This window comes from Bombus vancouverensis, chromosome 15, assembly GCF_051014615.1.
Source record: "Bombus vancouverensis nearcticus chromosome 15, iyBomVanc1_principal, whole genome shotgun sequence".
Lineage (NCBI taxonomy): Eukaryota > Metazoa > Arthropoda > Insecta > Hymenoptera > Apidae > Bombus > Bombus vancouverensis.
The window spans coordinates 6,973,998-6,988,078 of NC_134925.1; the positions used below are offsets into that span (position 1 = coordinate 6,973,998).

Genomic DNA, 14,081 nt, shown 5'->3' on the forward strand with positions numbered 1-14,081 from the left:
ATGTTTCATAAGCAAGTAGATAATTTCTCATATTATTATAAAATAATATTTTTATATGATTTTTAATTTCTATAAAGGAAAATAATATATGAATTATATTGAATAATATACTGTAATCTATTATAATTTAATATAATTATTATCTTTATTATAGAATATTAAAATGTAGGCAAACAAATTTCTCTAAAAAAAGAATGTTTTTGTAACGTATGTGTTCGTCACCCTGTATAAATAATATCACATCGTAAGCGAATTGGACGACGTGACTGGTACAGTGACAATCATGGCTGGTAAGTGTCAAGATCTGCTTTGTCTATTTTCATTTATTTTTAAAATAGATTTACAATAATTAAAAAAAAATGAAAAACGCATTTACACTATAATTTATTGTTTTAATTTCACCTTTTTATATTCTATTGAAAGAAAATGTTTCGTAATTTATTACAATATGAAATTTGCATAATATTATGTATGTATTGCCCTAATTTAAGAAATCACCGGGAAAAACAATCTTTTCAAATTTCATTTTGCTATGTTATTTTTTCATGACAATACATGAGAATCTTAAATTAGTCATTTCGATATATAAAGTCAAGTAAATTTATTTTAAGTAGAAAATACAACGTGACATTGATTATAATTTTATGACACCTGTTATATTTGACAACTGCATTGCATGAATATTTTTTACACATTCTCTTGTTTAAAATGCCTCAATAGTTGAAGAAAGAAAATTAAATGAAAATTTCTGGACAGCTATCATTCGATTTATGTTTTATGAATGAAGAATTGAAGATTTGAAAAGAAATTTGATATTATATGCTACATACTAAATATTTATTTTATAGAGAGTATATGATTGTTTTATAATTTTGTATATATTCTAATTTCAAAATCAATATTTTCTATTTCAGGAAATAAATAATATCTTTATTTAATGCAATTTTAATATGGCAAATTATTTTCAGACGAAAATCCATACAATCATTTAATGAAGTCCATTAAAATTGGACTTAAGGAATATAAGTATTTTGATATTACTAATATTGGAAAAAAATATGGTATGTATCAATGAATTGTTAAACATATCATTTCATATAAAAGAATTACAATTTTTTAAGATGGATATTTTTACAGACAGATTACCTTTCTCGATTAGAGTACTCTTGGAAAGTGCAATTAGAAATTGTGATAATTTCCAGGTAAAGAAATCTGATGTTGAAAAGATTTCAGATTGGGAACATAATCAGGCTCTTGAAGAAGGAACAGAAGTGGCTTTTAAACCAGCTAGGGTAATATTACAGGTAAATAGTTTTATAAAAGACAACTTTTATGTGTTTATGATTTTGTTAGTGACTTAAGTTCCATTTTAAATAGGACTTTACTGGAGTGCCAGCAGTTGTGGATTTTGCAGCTATGAGAGATGCTGTGAAAAGACTAAGATCTGATCCAAAGAAAATAAATCCTATTTGTCCATCTGATCTTGTTATTGATCATTCAATACAAGTTGACTTTATTAGAAGGTAAATGAATAATTTTCCTACATATTTAATTTGACAAAAAAAGTAAAGTATAAAGTGTGTACTTATCGAATCAAAAAGATAATTTTGTATTTTTGTGTAATATGATTACATAATAATGCCAACTCTAAATCTATTTTTGTTTCTTTTTTTCTTTTAGAATCAATATGAACGATATTACACGAATATTTAAAATAGCGATAATAGCTTTATATTGGGTAATAAAGATAACATAGCTCTGATAACAGTGATTTTTTCCAGCAAAGATGCCTTGAAAAAAAATGAAGATCTCGAATTTGAAAGAAACAAGGAACGATTTATGTTCTTAAAATGGGGTGCCAAAGCGTTTCAAAATATGTTAATCGTACCTCCGGGAAGTGGAATAGTACATCAAGTAAATTTGGAATACCTAGCCAGAGTTGTATTTGATACGAACAATATGTTGTACCCTGATAGTGTAGTTGGGACAGATTCCCATACAACTATGATCAATGGTCTTGGTGTACTTGGATGGGGTGTTGGAGGAATTGAGGCTGAGGCTGTTATGTTAGGCCAGGCGATATCAATGGTAGTACCAAAAGTAGTGGGATATAGATTAGAAGGAGTCTTGAATCAATATGCGACTTCAACAGATCTTGTTCTTACAATTACTAAGGTAGCAGAAAATTTCCTAGTTTTAAAAAAATATTTGTGAATCTAATAATACAAAAGATTTATAATTTATTTATATAATAATTTATTCATATAATTGCAGCACCTTCGTCAGATTGGAGTTGTTGGAAAATTTGTAGAATTCTTTGGTCCAGGCGTTTCTCAATTGAGTATTGCAGATCGCGCAACAATCTCGAACATGTGCCCAGAATATGGTGCAACGGTTGGATTCTTCCCTATTGACCAGCAGAGTTTAGCATACTTAAAGCAAACAGGTATACAAACTATAAGAAGAATATTAAACTTGGCAATAACACCTCTACAATCCAATTCACGTATAAAATTCTTGTATAGGACGAACTGACGAACATATTAATATGATAGAGAAATATCTTACTAGTGTACGCATGTTAAGGAACTATGACGACCCAAACCAAGATCCGGTCTTCTCAGAGACAGTCACTTTGGATTTAGCAAGTGTTGTATCTAGCGTTAGTGGCCCTAAGAGACCTCACGATCGAGTGTCTGTCGTAGATATGAAGGCAGACTTCAGGAAGTGCCTTACTAATAAGGTAGGATTTTTAAGTTATCATAATATTCTTACCATAGAATGCTATTGTGCCAATTTATTAACATCCGCTGTGCAGGGCATTTGATTGTGTAGTAACATGCAATAGCGATGATTGGTCAGTACTTGTATGGGACAAACAAAACCCAGTGACGATTAATTATTAACGTCAAACAGGATTATGTTTATCCCATGCTGTACTTGAAAGTATGTGCATTTTTCTGCGTCTTCCCAAGCGCGTCGTTCTGCGTGCTATTTCGAAGCGTGATATGTGCTTACTAAAGTTTCCCAGTGGAGAAAGGCGAAAGAATCCTAGGTAACTACTGCTGTGATATGAATCTCTTAGGGCGACACATCACAGCAGAGTTCCTTGGGATCCTTTCATCTAAAAGACGATTATCTGTGGCGTGTATATGAGTTCACAAAGCGCGATTTTGAAATATTTGGAGAGAGATCCTGTTACCTCGTACCTTGGTATATAATCATTATGCTTCACTATGTTACATGAAGATATGTCTCGTATATCCCACCTTGCTGGTCTAGCTTTATGGCCTTTCGATTCACCATATAAATAGATCACCAAGGAAAAATAAACGAGACGATTTGGTAGAAATGTTGAAGTTGGACGAACACACTTGTGGATGATGAATCTCGCTATTGAAGACGAGTATTTCGATCTAGTCACGATTTCTTTGCAACGTAGTACTAGATGAATACTTCGTCCCTAATAACGAGAGTATACGTTTCGTAAATATCTCTTAATAACAATTGGAGAACGGAGGCGGACACTGGATGAATCCTACCCGGTGAGGCTTCTTTCTCAACCACACCGGACGAGATTTCATCCGATAGCAGCCTCCATATTGTTCTTCAAGCATGTAGGATGTTTCTTCTGCCGAACATTCTTTAACTGGTACGAATGTTATACTGGGGGATGAATACGAGCAAAATGACTATACCGATCGTCAATAAATCTTAAGATTAATAACAGATCACTAATAGTTCAAGAACAGTTTATCACAAAGACGAAGCAGTAATGATTTTAACTCCCACGATATGTAGTATGTTTTACGAAAATTAATTTTTGCTCGAAGTTGAAGTTGAAGCCACTAAACTAGTCATCCGCACTTGTTAACTGCACACTAATGACCCTTTACGCTCGTCTGTCTCATTTATATGTTCCCTAGAGGTACCCCCACCCTCTTTCCTTAAGCAATGCCGACCAACCTGGTGAACATTCCATGAACTTCCTATACCTTCCTCAGGTAGACAAAGATTTTTCGATGAGGTCATTGTGCATACAATGTTTCCCTGCAAACAACTAAAATGAAATCACGTATTGTTTTCAGGAATAACATAGAAATATTGGCAAAAACAAATCTTATAGTTCTATGGTTATTATTTAGTATAAAATAAATATAATTATAATTACTGAGTTGATTAACTTAATCGTTTGTTGAACAATAAGAAAAAAATATTTAGTAAATTATTTATAAGTAGATCGTGGATTTTTATGCATTTATATGAAAGTTGAAAGTGAAAAACGTACACGCAATGTAGGCAATATAAAAATCCAAAGTATTGAGCTTGCTATGATACTTGGTAGGTAAAATAATTTTCTACTGAGATTTTATTTTTTTAATTATATTTTTAGAAATATGAATTTGCACAAGAACCCGCAGTCAATTCACAAGATAAATAGTTCTTAATAAATGTTTTCAGCGGATGATTTTAAAAATGACAGTTATAAGGCAGTGTTATCCTTTTTCAAATCGCGCAATATTTACATGAACAACCTTCATTTATTGCTAGTTTGAAAATGAGTTGCGTTTATGTACATGATCCAGTCATTGTATACTTTAGATTATTATATGTTAATGGTTAATGGTTAACGACATAAATATTGGTCAAAAGCAGTAACGATAATCGTGCGAACGTGATGAAGCAACAACAAGCTCGCATGATTTTAAAAACAAGGGACCGATCGATTTCTATTGAAAGATGTTCAACATCGGAATCGCATTACTATGCTATCACAGTAAGGACATTTGCTGAAAACTCATCCACGTGAATCATAGAGAGCTGACTGTTCATCCGTGTCATGAAATTCAACGCCCTTTTGTCGTCGGATTTTTGACTCGGCCATGATGGATGCGGCCCAAGAACTATACCGTTTCTTTCTGAAAGAATCGTAAGAAATTACGAGTATCAATATCAATCGAAGACTTAATCCACGAGTATCGGTATCAAACGATTTTCAAATAAAAAGAAAAGGGAAAATTAAAGAACTAAAATTGAGAAGAGAATAGGATAATTAGAATTTCTCAAAATACGTACTTAGAGATTTTCAAGTTACAAATGAAATTGGTAAATTTATTTAAAAGCAAAAGTTGATTTATATTTGAAAATATTATGTCTTTTATAGAACCTTGATTGGGTAACATAATATAATTTTTTAAAAATATAATTTTATATATATTATTCTTAAAAACAAAGAAGTCAGATATCAAATTAGAATATCTTTGTCATTGAGAGGCTGTAAAGAATTTACATATGTACGGCTGATGATAATGTTATAACAATTGCAACCGCAACCGATCTCCGTATATAAAAAATATTTTATACGTACCGATGATCGATCGATCTTGAATTTCGCGGAGAGCACGGGCGACTGTTTTCGATGAGGCTACGAACGACGTGCAACCTCGCTGAAATTGCTGATACAACATCCATTCATTTTGCAAAGCTCACGCATTTTGTTGCATACCACCGTCTTATGTACAGATATTCGCCGTGCCTTATATTGCAAACGATTGGTCTTGTTCTCTCTACTGAAATTATTTCTGTAAAATCCCTTTCTATCATATGCATAGCAATTAAAGAGTTTGTAGCAATAAGAAGACAGTTTTAGTATTTAAATTGTATTTATTGGAAGAGAAGAAGAAGTACAGGTATAGGTATAGGAGCATTTTATATTTAAAAATCCTGTATTTTCAAAAATGCGAAAGTTCGTTATTATGAATGTATAGCATGTTTGAAAGAGTAAAACTATTTTGAGTTAATGTTAGCATGTTTGAAAGAGTGATTTGATTTTGATTAATTTTTTATTGGTGTGATCAAGTTACTTAGTACTGAAGCTGTTTCTTTACTGCAGTCCCTTCAGATAAAAAATAAAATTTCTAATATCTGATGAATTTTGTACAAACTTTGCTTACATTTTTTTTTCTACAATAACATATATCATATTATAAAAAATTCATATTATTTTTTTTTTTATTTTATTTATTAAAATTACGATCAATTCTCGCGTTGAGAATTTTCAGTAATACATTATTTTGAAACTCATATTATAGAAAATATTTTCTAGTAGAGATTAGATTTTAGGTTTTGGGTCCTAGGTTTCGTGAACCTATAGGTAATTGTAAATAACTGTTTCGTCCGTATAGAATTTCTGGAAGTAATCCCTAAATGCAAGGGAAAGTTCGGACGATAACGTTGCCGGTAATTGTCTGAAATAATGCGTATTCCATGCTAAAGGGTCTTCAAGAATTTAGGCATCGACAATGTGTTTACGATTCCAAAGTTCCAAAAGTAATTACAGTGACCTTAAGAGCCTCGGTAAACGGAGACGTCATTAAGAATATTCGAACAGCTGTGTTTCCGAAGGAAAATGTCACTAATTGTCTTCGGATTACTGTTCTGTGAATTTATGGAATTTTATTATATTGGTGAAACTACTATAACAATATATAGGGTGTCTTAAAAAAAATTTTTTTTTTTTATTTATTTATTAAAATTACAATCAATTCTCGCGTTGAGAATTTTCAGTAATTTAAAAAAATTGAACAAAAATGTATATATATGTATACATATATAGATATTGTCTAAAGTTTTATTAATTATAATTTAATTTAGGATTCATATTATAATCGTTATTAGAGTGATGTTCGTGCCAAATGTATGAACATTTTATAATGATACTTTATATAAGTAGATTATTTAATTTTTATCTTTATATATTATTATATATTATATATCTGTCCACATTTTTTTTCTATTTATTAAAATTACAATCAATTCTCGCGTTGAGAAATCTGTTCATGAACATGTGATTATATAAATTTATTTACTTGCTTCGATGCCCAATCTCTTGAATTTATACTAAAATTCTAGCTCACTATTCATGAAACATCCTATTTATTTCTAAACGTGTAAGATAAATAATTACATACGAATGAAATAAAAATAAAGCTTTATATATTGGACATTGAATGTCGAAACAGTTAGGGACCTGCCGTTTTGCGATATAAGACTGCGCCTTCAGCAAATCATCGGACAATGAATTCTACGTGCAATCATGCTCGTAGGTCATCAAACTTTCGTGTATTGATGTACGAAAGGATTTAGATTGTCATTCCTTGAAACAATCTATGATGCGAAAAAATGATTTTTCATTTTTATATTTTCATATAAACTTCTTTAAACCTATCTACAAAAACTAATTGTTTATCTTCTAACAATCTTGTTTTATTGAATAGTAGGAAAGCATATTATTAATAAATTATTTTTATTTTCAGGTAGGATTCAAAGGGTATGGTTTAAGCCCTGAGAAAGTAGATACCGTAAGTATGTTTGAGTATGGAGGGAAAGACTACAAATTAAGGCATGGTTCGGTGGTCATTGCTGCCATTACTAGTTGTACTAATACTAGCAACCCCAGTGTCATGCTTGGAGCAGGTAATTTCTTTTACAAAATATGTTCACCTTGACGTTTATTTATTACCTATTGAAACATAAAGAACAATTCACGTTCTTAGTCAGCGCTTTCTAACTTGGGAAGCGCGGACTATTGCCAGGGGAGGCCCCAAAATTTTCTAATAAAATATTATTTTTCATATTATAATATCACGTATATGTTATAGCACAACCTTGTTATTATTCTGTTAATTGTAGTTTTCAGTTTTTTTTTGTAATACAGTTTTTATTATTTAATGTCTATATTATGATTGCCTCTATTATCATATCTATTAAAAAAATAAAAGATAGGCGAGCACGGAAAAAGGTTTTATCGGGAAGGCGTAGTAGCATAAAAGTTGGGAACTGCTGTTCTAAGATATATTATCAAAATAATTAAAATTTCATATTTAAAAATTGAATATTTTTAGTAGAATAGAATCTTATAACCTTAGGTCTCCTTGCAAAAAATGCTGTTGAAGCTGGTTTATGCGTTGCGCCTTATATTAAAACATCATTGTCTCCGGGATCTGGAGTCGTTACTTATTATTTGGAGGAAAGTGGAGTGATTCCATATTTAACAAAATTAGGATTTGATGTTGTCGGTTACGGATGCATGACTTGTATCGGCAATAGCGGTCCTCTTCCAGATGTTATTGTTGAAAGTATTGAAAAGGTAATAATATATTAAATGTCCTCAACTCCTGTACCACGTAAATAATTTCTATCTCTTCTAATTATTTGTTTTACTTAAATAGAACGCACTTGTATGTTGTGGTATATTGTCCGGTAATCGAAATTTCGAAGGCAGAATTCATCCGCACACACGAGCAAATTACCTAGCATCACCGCTCTTGGTAATTGCTTATGCCATTGCTGGAACGGTAGATATAGACTTTGAAAAAGAACCACTTGGTAAATGAATGATTTAATTAATTTTATGGTCTTTAAAAAATTTCATAATAATGCTCATAATATTCAGGTCGTCGAGCGGATGGCACTCCCATATACCTACAAGATATTTGGCCTACTAGATCAGAAATTCAAATTGTCGAGCAAAAATTCGTAATTCCGGCAATGTTTACAGAAGTTTATAGTAAAATTAAACAGGGTAGCTCTAGCTGGGCAAACTTGCTAGCTCCAGATTCTACATTATATCCATGGGATGCAAGTTCCACCTACATAAAGAGTCCACCATACTTCGAAAATTTGCAAAAGGTGAATATTATATTATAAACATCATCCCGTAGTTTAGTGTACAAACTTTGCCAGTATGTTTTATAAATAAAAACAAGCCTACAACAAGTTATGTAGCAAAAAGTTCATAAATTCATCCTTCAGCCCATAGCTACATTGGAAGATTATAACAAAAATATGAAACGTAAACCTATACATACTTATAAATTTTTTTTTATTATTTATTTACATTTTACAATTTGTCCAGTAGGACATTTGGTAAAATATTATAGCTTAGTGAAATAGCAATATAGCATGTGGATGGCTATCCCCAGTGGGATACCATCTTCGAATTTGATTGATTTATTTGTTTAGTGTGGTAAGTATTTGTATGTTAGATTACGTCCTTTATGAGATTTGTTGGGTGTTTCCTTTTTAATCTTCTTTTTATGTTTGATACGCTGACCGTTTCCGCTGTCAGCCGGTTCGGGTGCGTTGCTATTCTTTCTCTGTACCTTCTTGCACTTCTGTTAATCTCCTCCTTGACCGTTGGTATTCCCAATACTTATAAATGTGTATATTTCGAAGTATCGTCCGCTTTTATCAGTATAAAGCTATTTTATCAGTATAAAGCTATTTTATCAGTATAAATTTATTGTAGACGAACACTATGTGACGTGTTACTCTTTTATTAAAGAACATTTCTTGATGTTTTCTAACGACACTTCTAGAACTTTCGGCACGCAATTCGTAAACGAAATGCACATCTTTATACTCATGATTCGTATAAATATTTGCTACATTCTGAAAATCGTGACTTCCGACTTCGCAAGAACGAAACTGGAACGAATATGTATCTTGTATCAACACAAAAGTACTACAAATATTATGTATATATCCTGCCTTATCCTGTATTAAATTAAAAGAAAGAGGATCAATGTTTATTGCATTTCATATTTTTGTCACATTTTAGTCTTATTTTATCTATAGAACACATTGGCAAAGTTTGTTCACTAAATTACGTACCTATATAGAACTTCATAGATCTATTAATTTTTAGAGACACGTTATTTTATATTTGATAAGTAAGTTAGAATTAATTGAGATTTTTTTTATTGTAATTAGGAATTAACAAAAATCAAACCAATTACCAAAGCACGCGTTCTTCTGAATCTTGGCGACTCTGTTACAACAGATCATATCAGTCCAGCTGGCAGTATTGCACGCAATTCCCCGGCAGCACGATATCTCGCAGGTCGTGGGTACGTTTAAAGTACAAGTAAAGAAGGATAAGAGTAAAGAAGATAAATAAATCTTTTATTTGATCCATTTGTTACGTTTCCGTTTTTAGATTGACACCAAAAGAATTCAATTCTTACGGTTCACGTAGAGGTAACGATGAAGTAATGGCACGAGGTACGTTCGCTAACATTCGTTTGGTAAACAAATTTCTAACAAAAACTGGACCACGTACAATTTACATTCCTACTAAGGAAGAGGTTTGTAGACATATTAAAATCAAATAAACTAGTCTCTATAATATCTTTGAACATAACTGTATGTTTCTAGATGGATATTTTCGACGCAGCTGAAAAATATGCAAAAGATCAAACACCCTTAATACTTCTTGTCGGCAAAGAATACGGATCTGGATCATCACGAGATTGGGCTGCGAAAGGACCATATCTTCTTGGAATTCGAGCGGTTATAGCTGAGTCATATGAAAGAATACATAGGTAACTGTTTATTACAAAATAAATCAGAGAAAATTTTACATTGTAGAGAACCTTCAAAATGTAAAGGAGAGTACCTTATATACATTTTACTGTCATTGCTATTTTCCAGGTCAAACTTGGTAGGTATGGGTATTATTCCACTACAGTACCTACCTGGGCAAAACGCAGAGACCCTAGGATTGACAGGTTATGAAATGTATGATATAGTAGTCCCTGAGAATTCTCAACCTGGTCAACTAATTACCATTACTACGGATGATGGTAAAAGGTTCGAAGTAATCCTACGATTCGATACCGAAGTAGATTTAACGTATTATAAACACGGTGGTATTCTAAACTATATGATTAGAAAAATGCTTTGATAGGATTATTTCAAGGACAGGTGAGGTATAGATTATCATAAGAAGTTACTTAACGCAATACTTAATTTTGGGTTTGGATTTGCAACATCTAATGTCTGAATGTATCCATATCCTTATTTATAACAAGAGAAGTTAATTGTAACAAAAATAGTTTCTGTATTATGAAATATAAAAGGGCGAAGGAACAAACGCATTAAATCAGTTTGAATAAATATATTTAGTTTTACGTATTACAATTTCTTTTTTCCTAGTGTTATTAAATTGCGGATAGTTTCTTATATACTTCAGGTTGAAAACCAAAAAATGTTCCTGACGAATTTACTAATGAATTGTATAATTATGCGTGCATTAAATCAAATTCTTTACATTTTATAACGATTATTTAAAAGAAAAAGAGTTTTGCAGAAATTAATACCTGTTGATATAATAAAGTGTTAATAATTATTGCAAATGTGATGTGCTTTTTAATTTACAATTAAATTTGTCAATAATTTAAATAGTAAAATATCTTAATCTATATCAGTCGTATAGTGTTTCTTATTTTATATACACTGCCGTGCATAATTATTTGGACCTCTGGTACAAGCCAATCAAAATATTGATATTTCTATTATATTTTTGACATTATGATAGAATAATATTTCTCTACTGTTAATTTTTTGTTTCTTGCCATAACTGATGTTTGTTTTAATATTAAACAAATACAATTTTAACCCACTTAACATTTTTGCTCCTTTATTTATAGTAATTAATATTAACTATTATTTTAATAATTTATTTATTGTTTTTAACTATATATGATTGTTTGAGATAAAATCAGAGGCCAAAATTAAATTAAAAAGCTTTCTTTGAAGAGTATTTTTTTTGCAATAACATTTTTGCAAATAATATGAGTATATATTTGCAACAATCTGAAAGGGTCCAAATATTCCTGCATGTTAGTGTACTTAATATTACACGTTCATTTTACACGATACAGTTTCAGCTAGTAACTGGTTCTGTGTATTCATATTTCAGAATTTCTTTGTAATTGGATTTTTTGTACGAATATCCTGAGAAGTTTAGTTCGACTAAATGTTGATCTGTTGCCCCATATAAATGTGTACTATCAAAGCTGACAGAATAAGTAGGACTGGACATTCTACGAAGATTCATGAAGTAGATCTGTAAAAAGCAAAAACATGTTATAAATATAATTTAATGTTATTGTATACGATATATAAACTGCATATTATATCGAATATCGTATAAGAATAACGACAGTACTGACCTGTATATAATTTCTTTGTCTTTGATCCCAGAGAACAGCCTTACAGTTAAATTTAGTTCCAGTAATCATAGTGTACTGATAGTCTGATGATATACAGTATAAAGTTGCATCTGTTGGTTCTCGCCACGAATATACACATGTTCCAGTCCTAGAATAATTATTTTTCAGTAAAAATAATGATGCTATTATTTTAGGATAAGAAATATTTATATTTACCTCAAGTCCCATTTCCGAATATAAGTCTCATATCCACAGGTAAGTAAAGTTTGTGGGCTATCCCAAACCATATCTAATGTCCCTGCATGTACTTTTCTATTTGTCTTTAACGTATCAAATTTGGTATAACTGAAATTATTATGAAACATAAATTTTATATAGGCGTTCTCGGAGCTTCAATTTGCGTTTATTTAAATAATAGCTTACTGTCCAAGATTAAATACATGAAGATGAGGTATATCACAACTACCAGCAGTACCTACGGCAACCTTTTCATTCATTGGATCAATTGAAAGAGAGCATACCCACTGTGCAATATTTATCGTTGCTAAAGGTACATTTGAGATCCCTTGTCCAAGAGGTGTCCAAATCTAGATATTATTATAATATTATTCGAATGTTAACTCTTTCCAGTCGAAGTCTGGGTATTGCCAGGCATTGAAGTATTGGCGAGATCAATGCCCTCAGAAATTACGACCAGAAAGGATTAATTATATACTTTTTGAAGTAATATTTAAGATTATACCTTCACGGTACCATCACCGGCACCTGATATAATAGCTGAAAATGTTTCATCCAATGCATTTAGACTTCTAGAATGTGCTTGTTCTATACTAAAGTAAAAATCTATGTTTCGGTTAATTTGTGGCTTTGTCCAAAATCGCATACTTCCATCTCTGTAAAAAATGGCACGTATATAAAATAATATTTTATAAGATGTCAGCTTTGCTATTATCTTGATTAATACGAAGCCTATGGCTAAATACCTATGGCCTGTAATAATATAATCATTCCTGACAATAAATTTGGAAATAGTACTCGTAATATTATCATGAATAAAAAATCGGTTATTATGTGGATATGGTTCAGTACGTCTAAAACCATACAATTGATTTCCACCACTCCACCATAAAATATCTTTGGTTAATTGAATATGCGGTATAACTTTTGCATTTTGAGAGAAGAAAGCTTTCTTCTCGTATTTGCCACATTGCCAATTGTTTGAAACATGCCATTTTGCACGTAAATTTAGTAATGAAATGCACCTGTTAAATTGAGATATTGGAACTTTAATAAAATTCTGTTTAATACATAACTTTACTAATATGTTATATTATACTACAATTATAACTTAAATTTATAATTAATAGTAATATAATTAGTAGTAATATGATTAATAACAGTGTAATTTATTTCTAAAAAATGTAAGTGATCCTTCAATTTATTTGTTATGTTAATTATCAATATGTAATACATAATATAATGTATAATATATATGACATAAATATAAAATATACAATTAACTGTTAGTACTATGGAACAATTGGGAACCACCTGAAGCTTTTTAGATTTCGTACATATGTATGTTAAGGTAAAAGCTTCTTGTCTTTTGAATCAACACATATTATGAACTTTGCAACACACAGAATTGTGCAAATAAAATCACCTCACGGACGATAACTAAAAACAGCGACAAAAATAATATGTTATATACAGAAAAAAATATTTAACCGTAACCTATCATACCTTTCGCGAAACTTATTTGAAGTTTGATTCGTCACAATCGGCAGCTTACTCTTCTTGATCCAAAGTGTGTCTTCCTGTATAATATCATGGAACCGTGTACAAACTTCGCTAAGTCGTACCAAATCAAATGCATGACAATAATCGAAAATTAAAATCAAAACGTCAGATGGTAAAGTATCTAAACGCCACGCATCTGTCATCTTTATCAAACCAATCACGTGGCAACCGCGGGTACAACAGCTGTTAAACTTTACCGTCACCTGAACTATATAAACATTTTTTTTTTCTTTTCAAATTCTTAAACGGAAATACACGTGATAA

The 14,081-nt window shown here is 31.0% G+C and overlaps 2 protein-coding genes across 2 annotated transcripts; one reads left to right on the plus strand and one right to left on the minus strand.

The window, feature by feature from the left end:
• Window positions 1-160: 160 nt before the first annotated feature.
• On the plus strand, window positions 161-10,973 carry LOC117157171 (cytoplasmic aconitate hydratase). Its single transcript, XM_033334967.2, has 15 exons — window positions 161-290; window positions 969-1,061; window positions 1,138-1,304; window positions 1,378-1,523; window positions 1,782-2,175; window positions 2,275-2,446; window positions 2,526-2,743; window positions 7,317-7,476; window positions 7,929-8,149; window positions 8,232-8,388; window positions 8,456-8,691; window positions 9,775-9,911; window positions 10,001-10,148; window positions 10,219-10,385; window positions 10,495-10,973. The coding sequence occupies exons 1-15, from the start codon at window positions 284-286 to the stop codon at window positions 10,745-10,747; spliced, it is 2,676 nt and encodes an 891-aa protein (XP_033190858.1). The 5' UTR covers window positions 161-283; the 3' UTR covers window positions 10,748-10,973.
• Window positions 10,946-13,997, minus strand: LOC117157179 (F-box/WD repeat-containing protein 4). Its single transcript, XM_033334990.2, has 7 exons — window positions 13,761-13,997; window positions 13,001-13,279; window positions 12,760-12,910; window positions 12,441-12,604; window positions 12,234-12,362; window positions 12,018-12,165; window positions 10,946-11,911 (listed from the first exon to the last, which is right to left on the minus strand). The coding sequence occupies exons 1-7, from the start codon at window positions 13,958-13,960 to the stop codon at window positions 11,729-11,731; spliced, it is 1,254 nt and encodes a 417-aa protein (XP_033190881.1). The 5' UTR covers window positions 13,961-13,997; the 3' UTR covers window positions 10,946-11,728.
• Window positions 13,998-14,081: the final 84 nt, after the last annotated feature.